Here is a 22,943-nt window from a genome sequence, read left to right as displayed (position 1 = left end):
AACACTCTGAAAAAAATTAGGGTTTTTCACACACTTTTTGAAATTTTTGGGTCATATGCCCGAGACTCTGTATGGTTGGGTACACCTAAATGTTGTCCCAAATTCCTCTCTCACTTTAGAACTGGTCCAAGGACGCGCAGCGTCTCCGATCACTTTCCCAACAGTATCTAATCATTGTCTTAGCTCAGTTTCAGCTCAGTTATTATTGAATGCCATCTATCACTCAGTTTTCTAATAATTTGAGGTATATCTGAATAATTTCGACATTTTTGTTGTTGTCTTTGTACCCCTTTACTCATACCCTCAACTTTTTTTCAAAGAACACTAAGCTGTTTAACGTTATTTTGCGTGTTTGTTTGAACCATATAGTGACCTAGTTAATTATTAAGTAAATTATTTTTCTAATGAAAACTGAGAGAGTACCCTATCAAGGTGGTATCCAGAGAGGGGGTCTGGGGAGGTATTACATTTAAATGACAATAGCTCAAAATTTTATTTATTGAAAGCAGGGATCCCAAAAAGTTGATTTTTTTTATTTAAAGCAGAGACGGCATCCTATCAAGGTGGTATCCAGAGGGGGGGGGGGTAGTAAGCTATCATATTTAAATGATAATACCTCGACTTTTTTTTAAAGCAAGGGTGCCAATAATTTAATTATTTTTTTTATTTAAAGCAGAGACGGTATCCTATCAAGATGGTACCCAGAAGGGAGGGGGTATAGGGAGTTATTATATTTAAGTGATAGTACCTTGATTTTTTTTATTGAAAGCAGGGATGCCAAAAAGTTGAGAAGTTGACAAAAATTAACAAGATTTTCGTGAGTTATACTTGATACAGCACTTGCATGGTTTTATCGTCCAAAGGGAAAGGGACATAAGCTTCCAATTCGTTTTTTTTTTCTTATTGATGAAACGGGTTTACTTTGAAAACATTCATTCATAAGTACTGGGCAGATTCACACTAAAACAAATCGGTGTGACGAAAGCGATATCGACTTCCCCACCTAACGTTGCGCTCGAGTAACAATGGCTCCCTTGGTCCAGTGCCCAAGGTACATTAAAAGGCCAGGTCATAATAAAAGCTTTCAATTTAGGAGGTTCAAGGACAGTCTTATGACCTCAGGGTACTAGATGTTGCAAAGTTCTTACGTATCTACAGTGGTTTAGAAAATTCGATCACCCCACAAATGATTACCAAAAATATGCTCAAATGTAACATTTAGAATATTATAACACTTTTTTCAAAGCTTTGTAGAAAAGAAAAAAAGTCTAAATACCCCTAACTACGCTTGAAAGCTATTTTAAAGAGAAACTCTTTGGATATATCCATCGAAATGACCATAGCAGAAGCTTTGAGCTTCGGTGGGGATGAAAAAGGAGTCTTTGAGTATTTTTACCACAGGTCACTTATTGTTGCGACTTTCTTAAATTTGGTAATTCTTGTGAGCATTTGGAAATCAAAGCTTAAACTCAATAACTGATACTAAGTGTCCTAACATTTTGCTTGGATTAAAAGTAACGAACTAGGATGAAAATTTCAGCATCTTCCTGGAGCTACTTCAGTCTGCATATTATTTCATTTAATTACACTTAAAATGGATGAGCTTTTCATTTTTTACCTAAGAAAATAGCTGGCACTTCATTTTTCTTCATAACGAATAAACTAGTAAGTGTTTTTTGTGTCATTGTAATTGAAATGGTCTCATGTGAAGTGTTCATCATATATTTTTCAATTGGATAATTTTTACTCCTTTTAGATGGAGTTTATAATTTGACTGATATTAGGTATTTATCAGTTTATAATTTGGAATGAATCCCCAAAAGAAATTATGAATAATATCCAAAAGAGCAGCCAAAAGCAATAAAAAGCAGTAGTTCAGTCTTAGCCTACATGACATATATTCTATAAAGAAGCCAAAAAAAACTTTAAAATTCATTTTTTTTTTAAATTGTTATTAAAAACAATTTTTTAATAAAATAAGGCTTTTTAGGAATCAAAAAGAGCAAAAAAAAAAAAAAACAACACTCAATATCAAGGGGGCCCATTTCAACTGTTTTAAAGGTGAAAAAACAGATATAGGCAAAGGGCATTATGAAAAAATTAAGCTTCTAAGTTCAAACCTATATTCAAAGTTTTTACCCAGATAACTGACGACTTTTGTGATACGGTATTTGAAGCTTTGTATGCAGTAATTCTCGATGAAAAAAAAATACTAATTTTGATAATTATTTATGTTAAGAGTACAGAGCTAATGAATACTTCAACTACTCGTATTATGCAAGGGTTCTGAAACGCCACAGCCATTTCGTTTCTACCATAATTCTACTTCTCTTGATGAATAACGAAGAAGACCAGTTTCCAGCCAGCGACTTGTGAATTTTTGAAATCATGAATAGGCTCGAATCTGTTGTAAATTTAAGTTGTGATTTGACAAAGACTGATGAAAACGTTAATGTTTGCGGTCAACATTGATCACGCTGGCGGCGCGCCGCCAACATCTTACCAGTGGCGCGCCGCCGACATCTTACCGGCGGCACGGCGCGCTGTTTTTGGCCCCGTCGCCGCCGGTTTTCCCTCATCGACGCGGCGCCAGGGTCTAATTGCTACCGTCAAGAACTGCGAATAAGGAAATACTATCTAGCTCCTACAAGTCGGATGTCATCTTGCCAATATTCCTCTTCTTGATAGTAATTTTATTCCTCCACATTAGCACATGGAACATAATCCGTTCGTCAAACAATTTTTCCAGCGAAACTGCCATAAATCACCATCAATAAATGAATGAAACCCAAAACAAACAGAAATTACAATAAATATTTAGTTATTTTATATTTAGTAAAAGTACGGCCTTGGCCGTGAGTTTTGATTTTATGACAGGCTCATTTTTTCATAATATTTTCCTTTTTTTTACTGACAGATCTTTGTTTTTTTTTTTACTATTTTTTTTATTTACTACATAATTTTTTTTTACTGACAGATCTTTGTTCAACTCTGCTTTGAGTCTTCTTTTGTTCCCTAAACTTTTTTTCGTCATTGAGAAACTATGTTAATACAATTGTTAAAATTGTAAATGTGCTATGCCAGTGTATTGAAAATGAAACAAATTTTATCAGCCTAGTAATTTTACCTTTGGTCATTTCTCCTAACTGTATTGCTTATTTAAGTTTATTAACCTACTGAAATATTTTTCCTTCTGATGGTGTGAAGGTTCATAGAAAATCCATGTCTGCTAAAAAAAAATCATGTGTGCTACATCATCTTGTATGTTCCTATGCTACGATAAAATGGAGCTTTTTTTTTTTTTTAAAAAATTATTCTTAATTTAATCCACTCGCTTTATACTCTTAAAAAACATTAAAAATTTCAATTTTGAATCGACTGAGCCATCTCCTAAGTTTCCATGGCAACCCATTCTACACAAAGCTGACAAGAAAAAAAAATATGGCATACATAGAAGACGTTCGTTACTATGCAACCCAAAACAGGGCCGCATTGAACCCCATAAATTCGTGTTGTGTGTGACTTGCAAGGTTTCTTTTAGCATGGGCATAACATCCTCTTACACGGATGAGCTTCTACAGCCAAGGTCATGTTGTTTTTTAGTAGCTGCATCTCTTCGTGAAATAAAATTCAGTTTTAACAACTATTGCAATTTCCTTCATGCACATTGTAAATCATCAGCCCCACATGGCATCGGTTCAAATTTTAATAAAGTCTTCCTATTAATAAAAAATTGAATGATCAAAAAAATGAAAAGACGACCGCATGATTGTAAACCCAGAGTCAAGGGCCCTATACAAATATCCCATCAGAAAGAGAAGCTTCATAAATACATTTCTAGCAATCGGCTTTTCTCCAACAGTCTCTTTTAGCGATTAGTGTGAAACCATCTATGGGTCAGTGTCACTTTTACAGTTTTATCTTGTACATCTTGTTTAAGTATTAGTCAGCACTTATCTATCATTATTTTTGCATATCAAAAACGAAAAAGGCCTTTTTTTTTCTTAGCTAGAACCGTGTAAAGAGCCAACAACTTTTTTAAAGCTTTTTGTCAGAATTAGGACTTTCTTTACGTTTTCTTGATAGTTTTTGATAGCTCTAGTCTCTACTTATTTATCTGTCAGTACCTACTTCGTTGTACTTTTTCTGATGGCTTTCATCCTTTGTTATACTTATCTAAAATTCTATTTCAAACGGTTCAATGGTAAACTTGATCAATACAAATACGTGGCTCGATTTTGTCCACTTTCTCTTGTCCATAACTTTCACCTAACGAATATCTTCGTTTTGCATTTTCTTTCCTGTTTGTAACTGTATGAAAACATATTGAAGACAGATAAAATATTTTATTTTGTATTATTTTTGCAGTAAATATTTCTGAAACTCTTAATTTGACATTTTCTTTGTTTTCTCTATGCGTGGCTTCATCTCTTGTCTCCACAAATTTTTTTGAAGCCATAGTCTTTACAAATGTAACTGAAATTACCTACTGAAATATACAGTGAGACAGATCTTTGTTCAACTCTGCTTTGAGTCTTCTTTTGTTCCCTAAACTTTTTTTCGTCATTGAGAAACTATGTTAATACAATTGTTAAAATTGTAAATGTGCTATGCCAGTGTATTGAAAATGAAACAAATTTTATCAGCCTAGTAATTTTACCTTTGGTCATTTCTCCTAACTGTATTGCTTATTTAAGTTTATTAACCTACTGAAATATTTTTCCTTCTGATGGTGTGAAGGTTCATAGAAAATCCATGTCTGCTAAAAAAAAATCATGTGTGCTACATCATCTTGTATGTTCCTATGCTACGAGAAAATGGAGCTTTTTTTTTTTTTGTAAAAAATTATTCTTAATTTAATCCACTCGCTTTAGACTCTTAAAAAACATTAAAAATTTCAATTTTGAATCGACTGAGCCATCTCCTAAGTTTCCATGGCAACCCATTCTACACAAAGCTGACAAGAAAAAAAAATATGGCATACATAGAAGACGTTCGTTACTATGCAACCCAAAACAGGGCCGCATTGAACCCCATAAATTCGTGTTGTGTGTGACTTGCAAGGTTTCTTTTAGCATGGGCATAACATCCTCTTACACGGATGAGCTTCTACAGCCAAGGTCATGTTGTTTTTTAGTAGCTGCATCTCTTCGTGAAATAAAATTCAGTTTTAACAACTATTGCAATTTCCTTCATGCACATTGTAAATCATCAGCCCCACATGGCATCGGTTCAAATTTTAATAAAGTCTTCCTATTAATAAAAAATTGAATGATCAAAAAAATGAAAAGACGACCGCATGATTGTAAACCCAGAGTCAAGGGCCCTATACAAATATCCCATCAGAAAGAGAAGCTTCATAAATACATTTCTAGCAATCGGCTTTTCTCCAACAGTCTCTTTTAGCGATTAGTGTGAAACCATCTATGGGTCAGTGTCACTTTTACAGTTTTATCTTGTACATCTTGTTTAAGTATTAGTCAGCACTTATCTATCATTATTTTTGCATATCAAAAACGAAAAAGGCCTTTTTTTTTCTTAGCTAGAACCGTGTAAAGAGCCAACAACTTTTTTAAAGCTTTTTGTCAGAATTAGGACTTTCTTTACGTTTTCTTGATAGTTTTTGATAGCTCTAGTCTCTACTTATTTATCTGTCAGTACCTACTTCGTTGTACTTTTTCTGATGGCTTTCATCCTTTGTTATACTTATCTAAAATTCTATTTCAAACGGTTCAATGGTAAACTTGATCAATACAAATACGTGGCTCGATTTTGTCCACTTTCTCTTGTCCATAACTTTCACCTAACGAATATCTTGGTTTTGCATTTTCTTTCCTGTTTGTAACTGTATGAAAACATATTGAAGACAGATAAAATATTTTATTTTGTATTATTTTTGCAGTAAATATTTCTGAAACTCTTAATTTGACATTTTCTTTGTTTTCTCTATGCGTGGCTTCATCTCTTGTCTCCACAAATTTTTTTGAAGCCATAGTCTTTACAAATGTAACTGAAATTACCTACTGAAATATACAGTGAGACATATTAGCATGCAGTTGCGATGTCATAAACCTTATAGATATTACGGAAATGACAAAAAAATTAGTTTTTTTTAAGTAGTTGCCTTTTTTAGCGCTACCAAAATAAATTTATAAAAAAAGGGAGATCAAAGGATGAGCCGTCAAATTGGACCCCTAACCATCACTCTACCATTTTCATGTCGTCTGCTAACCTTGGCAAAAAGGGAGAACAAAACAGACTTATCATTTCAGTGCTGCTAGAGCTAGAATGTGATTGTAAGCTGAAAACCTCCAGCTGACGGTTTCCAACCGTCAGCCATTCATTGTTACACTTTACTTTTGATCTGCCACCGTTTTCGAAGATTTTTAAAATTCCCATTAATTGACTGTCGATAATATCTTGAAGTTTCACACGTATAATAGTTATCGTCCTTGAAGCAATGTCAAATGACGATTCTTGTACATTTGAAAATATATTTATAAGCATGTTTTTAATTTTCAGTTATATCAGAGGAGATTCCATCTAAACTGAGTGTACGCTAAACGCATATCTTAATAGTTTTTAGTTACTATTAGTTTTTATTTACTTTTTTTTTGGTTTTTAGTTTTTAATAGTTTAGTTTTTATGTTAATAGTTTAATACAGTTACGAGCTTTCACTCGGAGTATAAATTCTATTGTACTTGAATTATTGTCTTGGAATACTATTGCCTTACTTCTCTCTATTTAGAGGTAATATACATTGACATAGCTAGGCAATAATCCTAGGGCAGGGGAGAGGGGTTACGAGCTTTCAGTAGGAGAACACATTCTGTTATACTTGAATCATTGTCTTGGAATACTATCGTCTTAATTCTCTCAATTAAGAGGTAATATCCATTGTCACAGCTAGGCAATAATCCTAGCACGGGGAGGGGGAAGGGTTTTACGAGCTTCCACTAGGAGCATAAATTCTATTATACTTGAACTATTGTATCGGAATACTATCACCTTAATTCTCTGTATTTAGAGGTAATATCCACTGTCAAAGCTAGGCAATAATCCTAGCGCGGGGAGGGGGAAGGGTTTTACGAGCTTCCACTAGGAGCATAAATTCTATTATACTTGACTCATTGTATCGGAATACTATCACCCTAATTCTCTGTATATAGAGGTAATATCCACTGTCACAGCTAGGCAATAATCCTAGCGCGGGGAGGGGAAGGGTTTTACGAGCTTCCACTAGGAGCAAAAATTCTATTATACTTGACTTATTGTATCGGAATACTATCACCCTAATTCTCTGTATTTAGAGGTAATATCCACTGTCACAGCTAGGCAATAATCCTAGCGCGGGGAGGGGCAAGGGTTTTACGAGCTTCCACTAGGAGCATAAATTCTATTATACATGAATTATTGTATCGGAATACTATCACCCTAATTCTCTGTATTTAGAGGTAATATCCACTGTCACAGCTAGGCAATAATCCAAGCGCGGGGAGGGGCAAGGGTTTTACGAGCTTCTACTAGGAGCAAAAATTTTATTATACTTGAATTATTGTATCGGAATACTATCACCCTAATTCTCTGTATTTAGAGGTAATATCCACTGTCAAAGCTAGGCAATAATCGTCGCTCGGGGAGGGGCAAGGGTTTTACGAGCTTCCACTAGGAGCAAAAATTCTATTATACATGAATTATTGTATCGGAATACTATCACCCTAATTCTCTGTATTTAGAGGTAATATCCACTGTCAAAGATAGGTACTAATCCTAGCTCGGGGAGGGGCAAGGGTTTTACGAGCTTCCACTAGGAGCAAAAATTCTATTATACTTGACTTATTGTATCGGAATACTATCACCCTAATTCTCTGTAGTTAGAGGTAATATCCATTGTCACAGCTAGGCAATAATCCAAGCGTGGGGAGGGGGAAGGGTTTAACGAGCTTCCACTAGGAGCATAAATTCTATTATACTTGAATTATTGTATCGGAATACTATCACCCTAATTCTCTGTATATAGAGGTAATATCCACTGTCACAGCTAGGCAATAATCCTAGCGCGGGGAGGGGGAAGGGTTTTACGAGCTTCCACTAGGAGCAAAAATTCTATTATACTTGACTTAATGTATCGGAATACTATCACCCTAATTCTCTGTAGTTAGAGGTAATATCCACTGTCACAGCTAGGCAATAATCCTAGCGCGGGGAGGGGCAAGGGTTTTACGAGCTTCCACTAGGAGCAAAAATTCTATTATTCATGACTCATTGTATCGGAATACTATCACCATAATTCTATGTATTTAGAGGTAATATCCACTGTCACAGATAGGTAATAATCGTAGCACGGGGAGGGGCAAGGGTTTTACGAGCTTCAACAAGGAGCATAAATTCTATTATTCTTGAATCATTGTATCGGTATACTATCACCCTAATTCTCTGTATTTAGAGGTAATATCCACTGTCACAGCTAGGCAATAATCCTAGCGCGGGGAGGGGGAAGGGTTTTACGAGCTTCCACTAGGAGCAAAAATTCTATTATACTTGAATCATTGTATCGGAATAGTATCACCCTAATTCTCTGTATTTAGAGGTAGTATCCACTGTCACAGCTAGGCAATAATCCTCGCGCGGGGAGGGGGAAGGGTTTTACGAGCTTCCACTAAGAGCAAAAATTCTATTATTCTTGAATCATTGTATCGGAATACTATCACCCTAATTCTCTGTATTTAGAGGTAATATCCACTGTCACAGCTAGGCAATAATCCTAGTGCGGGGAGGGGGAAGGGTTTTACGAGCTTCCACTATGAGCAAAAATTCTATTATACTTGAATCATTGTATCGGAATACTATCACCCTAATTCTCTGTATTTAGAGGTAGTATCCACTGTCACAGCTAGGCAATAATCCTAGCGCGGGGAGGGGGAAGGGTTTTACGAGCTTCCACTAGGAGCAAAAATTCTATTATACTTGAATCATTGTATCGGAATACTATCACCCTAATTCTCTGTATTTAGAGGTAATATCTAATGTCACAGCTAGGCAATAATCCTAGCGCGGGGAGGGGGAAGGGTGTTACGAGCATCCACTAGGAGCAAAAATTCTATTATACTTGAATCATTGTATCGGAATACTATCACCCTAATTCTCTGTATTTAGAGGTAATATCTAATGTCACAGCTAGGCAATAATCCTAGCGCGGGGAGAGGAAGGGTTTTACGAGCCTCCACTAGGAGCAAAAATTCTATTATACTTGAATAATTGTATCGGAATACTATCACCCTAATTCTCTGTATTTAGAGGTAATATCCACTGTCACAGCTAGGCAATAATCCTAGCGCGGGGAGGGGGGAGGGTTTTACGAACTTCCACTAGGAGCATAAATTCTATTATACTTGAATTATTGTATCGGAATACTATCACCCTAATTCTCTGCATTTAGAGGTAATATCCACTGTCACAGCTAGGCAATAATCCTAGCGCGGGGAGGGGGAAGGGTTTTACGAGCTTCCACTAGGAGCAAAAATTCTATTATACTTGAATCATTGTATCGGTATACTATCACCCTAATTCTCTGTATTTAGAGGTAATATCCACTGTCACAGCTAGGCAATAATCCTAGCACGGGGAGGGGGAAGGGTTTTACGAGCTTCCACTAGGAGCATAAATTCTATTATACTTGAATTATTGTATCGGAATACTATCACCCTAATTCTCTGTATTTAGACGTAATATCCACTGTCACAGCTAGGCAATAATCCTAGCGCGGGGAGGGGGAAGGGTTTTACGAGCTTCCACTAGGAGCAAAAATTCTATTATACTTGAATCATATTATCGGAATACTATCACCCTAATTCTCTGTATTTAGAGGTAATATCCACTGTCACAGCTAGGCAATAATCCTAGCGCGGAGAGGGGGCAGGGTTTTACGAGCTTCCACTATGAGCAAAAATTCTATTATACTTCAATCATTGTATCGGAATACTATCACCCTAATTCTTTGTATTTAGAGGTAATATCCACTGTCAAAGCTAGGCAATAATCCTAGCGCGGGGAGGGGGAAGGGTTTTACGAGCTTCCACTAGGAGCATAAATTCTATTATACTTGAATTATTGTATCGGAATACTATCACCCTAATTCTCTGTATTTAGAGGTAATATCCACTGTCACAGATAGGTAATAATCCTAGCGCGGGGAGGGGGAAGGGTTTTACGAGCTTCCACTAGGAGCAAAAATTCTATTATACTTGACTTATTGTATCGGAATACTATCACCATAATTCTCTGTATTTAGAGGTAATATCCACTGTCACAGCTAGGCAATAATCCTAGCGCGGAGAGGGGGAAGGGTTTAACGAGCTTCCACTAGGAGCATAAATTTTATTATACTTGAATTATTGTATCGGAATACTATCACCCTAATTCTCTGTATATAGAGGTAATATCCACTGTCACAGCTAGGCACTAATCCTAGCGCGGGGAGGGGCAAGGGTTTTACGAGGTTCCACTAGGAGCAAAAATTCTATTATACTTGACTTATTGTATCGGAATACTATCACCCTAATTCTATGTATTTAGAGGTAATATCCACTGTCACAGCTAGGCAATAATCCTAGCGCGGGGAGGGGCAAGGGTTTAACGAGCTTCCACTAGGAGCATAAATTCTATTATACTTGAATTATTGTATCGGAATACTATCACCCTAATTCTCTGTATATAGAGGTAATATCCACTGTCACAGCTAGGCAATAATCCTAGCGCGGGGAGGGGGAAGGGTTTTACGAGCTTCCACTAGGAGCAAAAATTCTATTATACTTCAATCATTGTATCGGTATACTATCACCCTTATTTTATGTATTTAGAGGTAATATCCTCTGTAACAGCTAGGCAATAATCCTAGCACGGGGAGGGGGAAGGGTTTTACGAGCTTCCACTAGGAGCAAAAATTCTATTATACTTGACTAATTGTATCGGAATACTATCACCCTAATTCTCTTTATTTAGAGGTAATATCCACTGTCACAGCTAGGCAATAATCCTCGCGCGTGGAGGGGCAAGGGTTTTACGAGCTTCCACTAAGAGCAAAAATTCTATTATACTTGAATCATTGTATCGGAATAGTATCACCCTAATTCTCTGTATTTAGAGGTAGTATCCACTGTCACAGCTAGGCAATAATCCTAGCGCGGGGAGGGGGAAGGGTTTTACGAGCTTCCACTAGGAGCAAAAATTCTATTATACTTCAATCATTGTATCGGTATACTATCACCCTTATTCTATGTATTTAGAGGTACTATCCGCTGTTACAGCTAGGCAATAATCCTTGCGCGGGGAGGGGGAAGGGTTTTACGAGCTTCCACTAGGAGCATAAATTCTATTATACTTGACTTATTGTATCGGAATACTATCACCCTAATTCTCTGTATTTAGAGGTAATATCCGCTATCACAGCTAGGCAATAATCCTAGCGCGGGGAGGGGGAAGGGTTTTACGAGCTTCCACTAGGAGCATAAATTCTATTATACTTCAATCATTGTATCGGTATACTATCACCCTTATTTTATGTATTTAGAGGTAATATCCGCTGTCACAGCTAGGCAATAATCCTAGCGCGGGGAGGGGGAAGGGTTTTACGAGCTTCCACTAGGAGCAAAAATTCTATTATACTTGACTAATTGTATCGGAATACTATCACCCTAATTCTCTGTATTTAGAGGTAATATCCACTGTCACAGCTAGGCAATAATCCTAGCGCGTGGAGGGGCAAGGGTTTTACGAGCTTCCACTAGGAGCAAAAATTCTATTATACTTGAATCATTGTATCGGAATAGTATCACCCTAATTCTCTGTATTTAGAGGTAGTATCCACTGTCACAGCTAGGCAATAATCCTAGCGCGGGGAGGGGGAAGGGTTTTACGAGCTTCCACTAGGAGCAAAAATTCTATTATACTTCAATCATTGTATCGGTATACTATCACCCTTATTCTATGTATTTAGAGGTAATATCCTCTGTTACAGCTAGGCAATAATCCTAGCGCGGGGAGGGGGAAGGGTTTTACGAGCTTCCACTAGGAGCATAAATTCTATTATACTTGACTTATTGTATCGGAATAGTATCACCCTAATTCTCTTTATTTAGAGGTAATATCCACTGTCACAGCTAGGCAATAATCCTAGCGCGGGGAGGGGGAAGGGTTTTACGAGCTTCCACTAGGAGCAAAAATTCTATTACTAAGAGCCTCACATAGAATCAGAATTGAACTATATTAAGGACATTTTATTTTGCAATGGCTACCCTATAAAATTACATGAGACCATTATAGACAGAAGACGAAAAAAGGCAGAGGGGAGTGCATCGGGTCCACAAGCCCCAATAGATACCGTCCCATTGGTGGATGATAAGAAAATTTTCACTGTTCTACCCTACATTCCAAAATTGAGTGACAAATTGAAAAGAATCTTTAAAAAACATAAACTGAGCGTCGCCTTTAAAAATTCAAATATTACACAGAACTTTTTTAACAACGGCAAAGATAAAATCAGGCCCATTCTGGGTAGTGGTGTTTATAGAATTCCTTGTTCTTGTGGCTGTTTTTATGTTGGTAGAACCCAACATCAATTGGGGGAGAGGTTATCTGAGCATAAGTCCTCAATCGACAAGGCAATGAGGTTACGCCAAAAGCCTGAGGTTTTTTATTCCGCCTTGGCGCAACATGTGTACGAGAATCCACACCATTTCATTTTGTCTGACGAGGCCTCTATCGTTCCCCGCGTTAAAGGTCTCACGCAAGTGTCCAAGGACGCAGTTGAAATAAAAAAGCACATTCACCAAAAGGTAGCTCTCAATAGAGACACTGGAGAAATTTTTTAAGTCCCATTTATGACAAAATTATTAATTCTGATCATGTTTACATACATCCACAAAGTTATATTGTGCAATCAAATAGATTCTCTGCTTACAATCAAACTGGAAAGCGATCAGCCTTTAAAAGTGCTTTACGCAAAATGATTCTGAAATGCCATTTAGACTTGTGTTTTTTTTCAGTTACCCTTTCACCGTTACTAGGAAAGGGTCGTCCAATTTTAGTTTGGTGTTTTTATTTTAAGGTTTGGTTTTTATATTTTTATCAGTTTTATTCTGCACTTAGGACGGTCAAGCGAAGGTCTTGACCGAAATTTTTGCATAATTTTACAATTTTTTCACTGGCTGTTAATTATCCTCGTTTTCTTCCTTTCTTCGCGATTTTTTGTTTATCATGATTAGCCAGTGTGGTCTCAGAAATTATTTATCATTGTATCGGAATACTATCACCCTAATTCTCTGTATATAGAGGTAGTATCTACTGTCACAGCTAGGCAATAATCCTCGCGCGGGGAGGGGCAAGGGTTTAACGATCTTCCCCTATGAGCAAAATTTCTATTATGCTTCAATCATTGTATCGGAATACTATCACCCTAATTCTCTGTATTTAGAGGTAATATCCACTGTCACAGCTAGGCACTAATCCTAGCGCAGGGAGGGGGAAGGGTTTTACGAGCTTCCACTAGGAGCAAAATTTCTATTATACTTGACTTATTGTATCGGAATACTATCACCCTAATTCTCTGTATTTAGAGGTAATATCCACTGTCACAGCTAGGCAATAATCCTAGCGCGGGGAGGGGGAAGGGTTTTACGAGCTTCCACTAGGAGCATAAATTCTATTATACTTGAATCATTGTATCGGTATACTATCACCTTAAATCTCTGTATTTAGAGGTAATATCTATTGACATAGCTAGGCAATAATCCTAGGGGGGGGGGAGTGTTACGAGCTTTCACTAGGAGTATAAAAAACAAATATACATGTGCGTTTAGCGCACAAAGAGTAAAAAATCATTTTAATAGAATTCAATCTTCATTATTTAATCGAGACGGATTAGCTCTAAGTTGTACCAGTGCTCTCAGATTAAAAAAAAAAAAAATCAGGTGCACGAGTTTAAACCAAGAAAAAACCAGACAACCTTGAGACAGAAAAAATCATCTTATCTCTGCAATGTGAAAATTCACTCAAATATTCGTCTATTTATTCATCTCACAATTCCAATTATTGCAATTTATGTCCTTTATTAAAAAAAACAACAAAAAAACAACAACAACAACAGCTGAATAAGACGGGGCCTAATTGTTATAATGATGATTAGTTACAATTTATTTATCTTCAAATCGAAGATGAATAAATTGTAATTATTCATAGTTATATCAATTTGACCCCGACTTATTTAGCTTTTGCTGTTTATTTTTTTTTAACAAAGCGCATAAATTACAATAATTGCAATTGTAAGATGAATAAATAGACGAATATTTGAGTGAATATTCACATTCCAGAGATCCGACGATTGTTTCTGATTCAAGGTTCAAAAGAATTCTAGTGCAGTTTTTAACATTTTATAAACTGATATTAAAAAACATACCTGGTCTTGTAAAGAGCACAATTTTATTTCCATCTTCCAACTTTATGTGTGGCATATCATCGGTTTTACATTTATCGCTTGGAATTATTGGTCTGACCCTACAGAAAACCCTAATGTTGCCCTAAAATACAAAAACATAAGGTTAAAAAAATACATAACGAATACATTAGGTATTAAAAATATATAAGGTCAAAACTAAATCTTGAGCCTTTTCCTTTTCACGGCTGCAGCGATAGTTGCAACCTAGCAAAAATTGTAACTATTATTACGACTAGTCTTATTGCTAAAATGGTATTTTGAAAATAAATCTATGGGTTTCGAAAAATGGCCAGAAACCCCTCTGAAATGGTGTCAGATCGAAATTAAAAGTATACTATTTGAATTGACATTACTAAAAACTCCACGAAACTTGCGACCCGAACTCGAACAACAAGAAAACCCTCTTGTTCATGGGTAGCACCAATGTGTCCTCTTTTTTTTGTTCAGTGCAAGCAGGGCACTGGGTCAAACCACTCAGGATCTGTGAATACAAGAGGTGTTTAAGGCTCATTTGAAAGAAAGCTGCAATATTTAGTCCCATTAATATAACATAATATTTAAAATATAATATAATTTTAGACAAAAAAACTACAGCTCCATATACAAGATGATATATATTTTTATCATCAGATTTTGATGAGGCAGGGTATATCATACTAACATCTTGATTTCCTGATTTCACAGGGCTCGTAAAAAAATAAAAATAAATAAAAAGTCGAAGGTTTTTTTCCTTTGAAAAAGTTGCTTCTCTGGGATGTGATTTCATATTTGAATGACTCTGCTGCCTGATTTCACTGGGTTCGTTTTTACAAAATCCAGCGAAGAAAAAGCCGAAGGATTTCCCCTTGTATGATACAAACCTCTCTGTTCAAAGGCTGAATGTATATTCTGCTCGGAGATGAAAATGACAGACTTGAACTTTCTTAAGCTTTCAAAAATAAACGCATCTTGAAGAAATCAGACATAGAATACACTTAACATTGGTTCGTATCTATGAAACCCTGGGATAGACTACAATAATACCTTTGTGAAACTGTAATACCTGAGATTAGAGTCCAGATCTTTTTGTATAAACCAAAAATCATACATTATAAGGGTTATTACTAAATTTCTAAATATTTCTTAGCAGAAAAATCCAAATCCTTACAATTCGTCCTTTGGGCTATTACTGCAATTAACATTAGTGATTTTACTAATTATAAATCAGTTCTTATATAGAGAACGTTCATGAAAATACATAACAAAAAAAATGACTCGGTTGAATACAAAAAGGCTAATAAATTTAGTTCAACTAACTAAAGGATAAAGAGACTCTAAAGTGATCGATGGTATGTTTATGATAGATGGTCCGGCAGCTGGGATTAAATCCCTGGGCCCCTTACTGCTAAGTAATATAACATATACTATCACAAAAAAAGAGAAGGGCGTAGTCCCCGTATACCATATAAAGGACAGAGCGTCACCTGCGCTTTGCCATAAACAAATTATGCATTAGGCCTACGTGTTTCTTTTTTTTTGTAATTACAATCCTGGATTAGATCCTTTATCGAATTTATCAAAACTTTTTTATACATACATGCCCCATCGTTCCTCAATTTTAATCCAAACATTTTTTTTTGTTTAACTATGGCCCGTATCGTCTTTTACTACGTTGCAGCTACCGCTGCAACCACGATTTATGTATATACATTACACAAGAAAAAGCATTCGGCTTTTTTGTTAGTTGGAACATAGTAGAGAACATACAATAGAATCAGGCAATAGTCAGTCAAATATGACATCATACTTCAGAGAAGCAACTTCGAAAAAAAAAAAAAACTAAAAATTCTTTATGTGCTATTTTTGTTACTTTTGTAGAAGTCAGACAAGAACTTCGGAGAGTGGGGCTCAAGCGTGGGCCGTGGGCGGAAGGATATGAGTTCAACACACTATGTGGAAACGATCAATCTTAGACGATAACAACCATAAAAACCAGCATAATGAAGTGCTGGTCTTCTATGATCATCTCTAGAGTTAACTGTGGCACCATATTCTAGCAATAATTTAACAATTTTACCATGGTGACCCCGAGCTGCGATATGAAGCACAGGAATTTCATCTTTTTGCTTAGCATTAATATCAGCTTCATACCTACAAAGAATGTCAACGATCTATGCAACCCTTCTTGACAGCATTGGGCAAACCCTCAGGAATATCTTTTTTATTAGCTTTCTTAGCTAAAAGCACCTTGGTAAGGTTGAAATCATTGAAAGCACCTTCGTAAGGTTGAGTTTTTAATTGCATAAGATATTGGAGTTCTCCCCATTGGCGCCCATAAGCTGAATTCCAGGGGGGGGGCAAACCTCGCCTAATTGGCACTTTTAATGCTATATAATAGAAATCTTAGAACAAAAATATAAAAATAAGGCAGCATCATTCAGCCGGGGGGGGGGGCTCCCCCCCCCCTTACGGACGCCCATGGTTCTCCCATTTTTATCTTGGGCATTTATATTTGCTCCATTGCCTATAAAAAAAACTAGTTACTTGTCCCTGTTGGTTTTTAACTGCAGTATGTAAGAGTGTAAAACCGTTTGTATTGCACCATTTGTAAAGGTATAAAATCAGTCTTGTACAGATGAGGAGAAAAAAAACCGAAAAAAAGATGCCGCATATGTAGAATATTGTGGTTGTAGCCACTTTTCTAGATTTTCAAGCCAAGATGTTTCCACTTGTTAATTTGACTTTGATCTACTTCTTCTTCAATGGTTGTTGTAAATGCAGGAAAGACTACTGGAGGACTGGGGGAATGAACAGCAGCGATAACTGAGATAATACTGGCTAGCAGTTGTATCTTATGTACTCCAATAATTTAATTTGACGTTTTTATTTCGCTAGCACCTTTTCTATCATCAATTCGTAAGAGTGTGAAAAAGAGGGCACTTCCCCTCTGTGTAGGGAAAGAGTGCAATTAGGTAAAAAAAGAGTGGGAAAACTACGAAAGTGTGTACGTTGGCAACCTTGAACGGAGACCCAAAACCATGTCACAACACTGGAACAGCTTTGACCTTTATACATTAGCCTATCCTCATCAAACGAGGAAACTGGGAATCCAAATTTAAAAAAAGAAGTCAACAGCTGTTTGGCGCTACCATTCTTCTTGGAAATGGAAAAATGAATACAAAGTAAGGTGATGGAGAAGCAACGACCAACACAAACCTTTGCAAGGTCTACTCTCAATCTGATAAAATTCTGCAAAGACTTTAGGCCTACGTACCCTTTAAAAGCGGGAATGACCCATCTCGGCTTGTGACAGCCATTTTTTCTGAAAAAAAAATCTTACCAGCCAGGGACATAAGAATTTGTTTTGGATGGGGCCCATACTATCATACGACAGAAAAGGGTACATTATGAAAATGTGAGGTAATATTGTAGTTTAGGGACTTCTTGGTTTAGCAAACGGCTCTCATAGATATACCAGTACTCCGCTAGCAGAGAAGAAAAAAAGGGGCCATATCAGTGCTACACATGCAATTTCCAATGGTGTAATTGTTGTTTCGATTCGACATCATTTTTAAGGGGTTTCAGACTGTTTTTAGAAATTCTCAGAAGCTTTTTTCGCAACAAACTTTTACTATTATGACTAATCGAAATAATAGTTAGCATTCCTGAACCCTAGGCCGTGGTTTGCTTTTTAATACGTAGCAGCAATCGGTGCAACCGTGATATACGTTATTTGTATTCATGCTAAACTTGATAGTAAAAGAGACAAATTCTCCCAGACAAATTTCCTGACGAGAATAGGCCAGGTATAAAACATAAGAGCTGTTCCGGTGCTGTGAGATGGTTTGGGGTCTCCGTATCCATCAAAAGCTCCTTTGTATCCCTGCAAGGGAAACCCTGTTTCTGCACTCATACCGGCGTCAGTTTCGACCTTTCACGATTTTGCCTAACCACGAGCAAGACTTCAAATGGCGCTGCAGGATGACCTTGAAAGTGGTAGACCTCGAGGAAATTATAGAATAGTAAACAGTACAGCCTTTGTACTGAATTCTGATTAATGGATATTTTTTGGGGGGGTTTTGCTTCTTTCGATTGACTGAAAATCTCTTCCTCGCTAAGTTATCGATCATATCAATTATGGGTTGGCCCCCCCTAGTTGTATAATGTCTGTAGGCATGAATAAAGAATGAATCGGAGGCAATAGGCTTGAAATTGTTTGTGCAGGATTTCGACTCTTTCTTATATTAATAAAAAAAAAACAATTTTTTTTAACTGAAAGTAAGGAGCAATATTAAAACTTAAAACGAACAGAAATTATTCCGTATATAAAAGGGGCTGTTACCTCCTCAACGCCTCGCTCTTTACGCTAAAGTTATTTATTGTTTTAAAAAATAAAGTTGTGAGACAGAGTCAAACTTTGGCCCTTTCATATACGGAATAATTTCTGTTCGTTTTAAGTTTTAATGTCGTTCCTTACTTTCAGCTAAAAAAACTTGTTTTTTTTATTTAATTTCTTATCGTTTTTGAATTAATGCAGCTTTGATTTTGGCTCACCGTACACGAATAATTAAAATGAAATTTGCATATTAATTTTACTTTTTTTTTGGCTAAATGGCTTTATCGAAATTCTGTTCTGACATAACTTACGAATTAACTTACGTAACGAACTTCTATATTCGTATATTTGTATTACGTATATTAGTAGAAAGCTATCTTATACTCGTGACATGACCACGTGGTTTATGGTTTTCTCACTGAGAATGAAAAAACAGAATTTTTCTCACTTGAAAAAACAGGAATTTTCTCACTTTTATGGATGTTTCTTTTACGGTTAGGTGTGTTGGTCAATTTATTTGATGTTTTTAATGGATGTCAACATCAATTTATGTGTGTTTTATGGTTTTTGTCAGTGAGAATGAAAAAACAGGAACTTTCTCACTTTGATGGATGTCAACATCATTTTATGTCTGTTTTATGGTTTTTGTCAGTGAGAATGAAAAAACGGGATTTTTCTCACATTAACGGATGTCAACAGCAATTCATGTCTGTTTTATGGTTTTTGTCAGTGAGAATGAAAAAACAGGAATTTTCTCACATTCATGGATGTCAACATCATTTTATGTCTGTTTTATGGTTTTTGTCAGTGAGAATGAAAAAACAGAATTTTTCTCACATTAACGGATGTCAACAGCAATTCATGTCTGTTTTATGGTTTTTGTCAGTGAGAATGAAAAAACAGGAATTTTCTCACATTCATGGATGTCAACATCATTTTATGTCTGTTTTATGGTTTTTGTCACTGAGAATGAAAAAACAGGATTTTTCTCACATTAACGGATGTCAACAGCAATTCATGTCTGTTTTATGGTTTTTGTCACTGAGAATGGAAAAACAGGAATTTTCTCACATTTATGGATGGATGGATGGATGGATGGATGGATGGATGGATGGTTCTTTCAATTATTTCGGCGAGAACAGTTAGAGACATTTTAAAAGATGATTTTAGAAGAGGATTTGAGGGTGAAACTCTGTGGTCGTTATACTACACAAATTCCATTTGAACAGTGTTGTGAGGTCCTCCACCCCAACCCCAAAGGGCCCTCATACCCCAGCCCAACCCCGAAGGAAGCTCCCGATCCTCAAAGGTCCCCCAGGGCTCCCAAAGGGCCCCCGGCGCCCCAAAGGCTCCTGAGCCCCACCCCATTTTTAATACTTTTTTAGGGCTTTATTATATCTTTTCAGAACAAGTTATTTTCTTATCGAAATCTGAAAGTAGGGTCTGGGTACATTTAGAATGGTGGCAATTATGAACTTTGAACATTATACTGAAAATAAGGGGGAATTGATGTTTGGAAAGAGGGTTTTGGAGCTAGGCTATTCATTTCAAATTAAAGTTTGTAGAACATGACCTAAACATGAGCTAAAATATTATACTAAAGACAACAAGGAGGGGGATGATCTACTTCAAAGCAGTAGACTGCTTAAACCAATCAAGTTGATAGTATTTAATAGGAAACTTTGAATGAGATAACTAAACATAAACATTATAATCAAAGCGATGGGGAATTGATATTTGGAAAGAGGGATTTGGAGCTAGGCTATTCATTTCAAAATTAAAGTTTGTAGAACCTGACCTAAACATGAGCTAAAATATTATAATAAAGAAAACAAGGAGAGGGGCTGACCTACTTCAAAGCAATAGGCTGCTTAAACCAATCAAGTTGATATTATTTATTAGGAAAATTTGAATGAGATAACTAAACATAAACATTATACTGAAAATAAGGGGGAATTGATGTTTGGAAAGAGGGCTTTGGAGCTAGGCTATTCATTTCAAATTAAAGTTTGTAGAACCTGACCTAAACATAAGCTAAAATATTATACTAAAGACAACACGGAGGGGGGGCTGATCTAATTCAAAGCAGTCGGCTGCTTAAACCAATCAAGTTGATATTATTTATTAGGAAACTTTGAATGAGATAACTAAACATAAACATTATACTGAAATAAGGGGGAATTGATGTTTGGAAAGAGGGCTTTGGAGCTAGGCTATTCATTTCAAAATTAAAGTTTGTAGAACATGACCTAAAACATGAGCTAAATATTATAATAAAGACAACAAGGAGGGGGATTATCTACTTCAAAGCAGTAGACTGATTAAACCAAACAAGTTGATATTATTTATTAGGAAACTTTGAATGAGATAACTAAACTTCAAAGCAGTAGGCTGCTTAAACCAATCAAGTTGATATTATTTATTAGGAAACTTTGAATGAGATAACTAAACATTATACTGAAAATAAGGGGGAATTGATGTTTGGAAAGAGGGCTTTAGAGCTAGGCTATTCATTTCAAAATTAAAATTTGTAGAACATGACCTAAACATGAGCTAAATATTATAATAAAGACAACAAGGAGGGGGCGCATCTACTTCAAAGCAGTAGACTGCTTAAACCAATCATGTTGTTATTATTTATTAGGAAACTTTGAAGAGATAACTAAACTTCAAAGCAGTAGGCTGCTTAAACCAATCAAGTTGATATTATTTATTAGGAAACTTTGAATGAGATAACTAAACATAAACATTATAATGAAAACGAGTGGAAATTGATATTTGGAAAGAGGGTTTTGGAGCTAGGCTATTCATTTCAAAATTAAAGCTTATAGAACATGAACTAAACATGAGCTAAAATATTATACTAAAGATAACAAGGAGGGGGGCTGATCTAATTCAAAGCAGTAGGCTGCTTAAACCAATCAAGTTGATATTATTTATTAGGAAACTTTGAATGAGATAACTAAACATAAACATTATACTGAAATAAGGGGGAATTGATGTTTGGAAAGAGGGCTTTGGAGCTAGGCTATTCATTTCAAAATTAAAGTTTGTAGAACATGACCTAAAACATGAGCTAAATATTATAATAAAGACAACAAGGAGGGGGCTGATCTACTTCAAAACAGTAGACTGATTAAACCAAACAAGTTGATATTATTTATTAGGAAACTTTGAATGAGATAACTAAACTTCAAAGCAGTAGGCTGCTTAAACCAATCAAGTTGATATTATTTATTAGGAAACTTTGAATGAGATAACTAAACATAAACATTATACTGAAAATAAGGGGGAATTGATGTTTGGAAAGAGGGCTTTAGAGCTAGGCTATTCATTTCAAAATTAAAATTTGTAGAACATGACCTAAACATGAGCTAAATATTATAATAAAGACAACAAGGAGGGGGCGCATCTACTTCAAAGCAGTAGACTGCTTAAACCAATCATGTTGTTATTATTTATTAGGAAACTTTGAAGAGATAACTAAACTTCAAAGCAGTAGGCTGCTTAAACCAATCAAGTTGATATTATTTATTAGGAAACTTTGAATGATATAACTAAACATAAACATTATAATGAAAACGAGTGGAAATTGATATTTGGAAAGAGGGTTTTGGAGATAGGCTATTCATTTCAAAATTAAAGCTTGTAGAACATGAACTAAACATGAGCTAAAATATTATACTAAAGATAACAAGGAGGGGGGCTGATCTAATTCAAAGCAGTAGGCTGCTTAAACCAATCAAGTTGATATTATTTATTAGGAAACTTTGAATGAGATAACTAAACATAAACATTATACTGAAATAAGGGGGAATTGATGTTTGGAAAGAGGGCTTTGGAGCTAGGCTATTCATTTCAAAATTAAAGTTTGTAGAACATGACCTAAAACATGAGCTAAATATTATAATAAAGACAACAAGGAGGGGGCTGATCTACTTCAAAACAGTAGACTGATTAAACCAAACAAGTTGATATTATTTATTAGGAAACTTTGAATGAGATAACTAAACTTCAAAGCAGTAGGCTGCTTAAACCAATCAAATTGATATTATTTATTAGGAAACTTTGAATGAGATAACTAAACATAAACATTATACTGAAAATAAGGGGGAATTGATGTTTGGAAAGAGGGC

At 35.8% G+C, this 22,943-nt stretch overlaps 1 protein-coding gene across 1 annotated transcript in view; it reads right to left on the bottom strand.

Moving 5' to 3' along the window:
• LOC148955476 (kinesin-related protein 2-like) overlaps window positions 1–22,943 on the bottom strand; it is a 148,783-nt gene that overhangs the window by 31,681 nt on the left and 94,159 nt on the right. Inside the window, exon 7 of the mRNA XM_089108214.1 lies at window positions 14,454–14,574. Coding sequence (XP_088964340.1) covers window positions 14,454–14,574 — 121 coding nt within the window. The remainder of the gene's footprint in view (window positions 1–14,453; window positions 14,575–22,943) is intronic.

This window comes from Artemia sp. Qi Xiang Cuo, chromosome 2, assembly GCF_049724085.1.
Source record: "Artemia sp. Qi Xiang Cuo chromosome 2, ASM4972408v1, whole genome shotgun sequence".
Lineage (NCBI taxonomy): Eukaryota > Metazoa > Arthropoda > Branchiopoda > Anostraca > Artemiidae > Artemia > Artemia sp. Qi Xiang Cuo.
The sequence above is the reverse complement of the archived record's forward strand: the minus strand, read 5'-3'. Positions and strand labels throughout refer to the sequence as shown.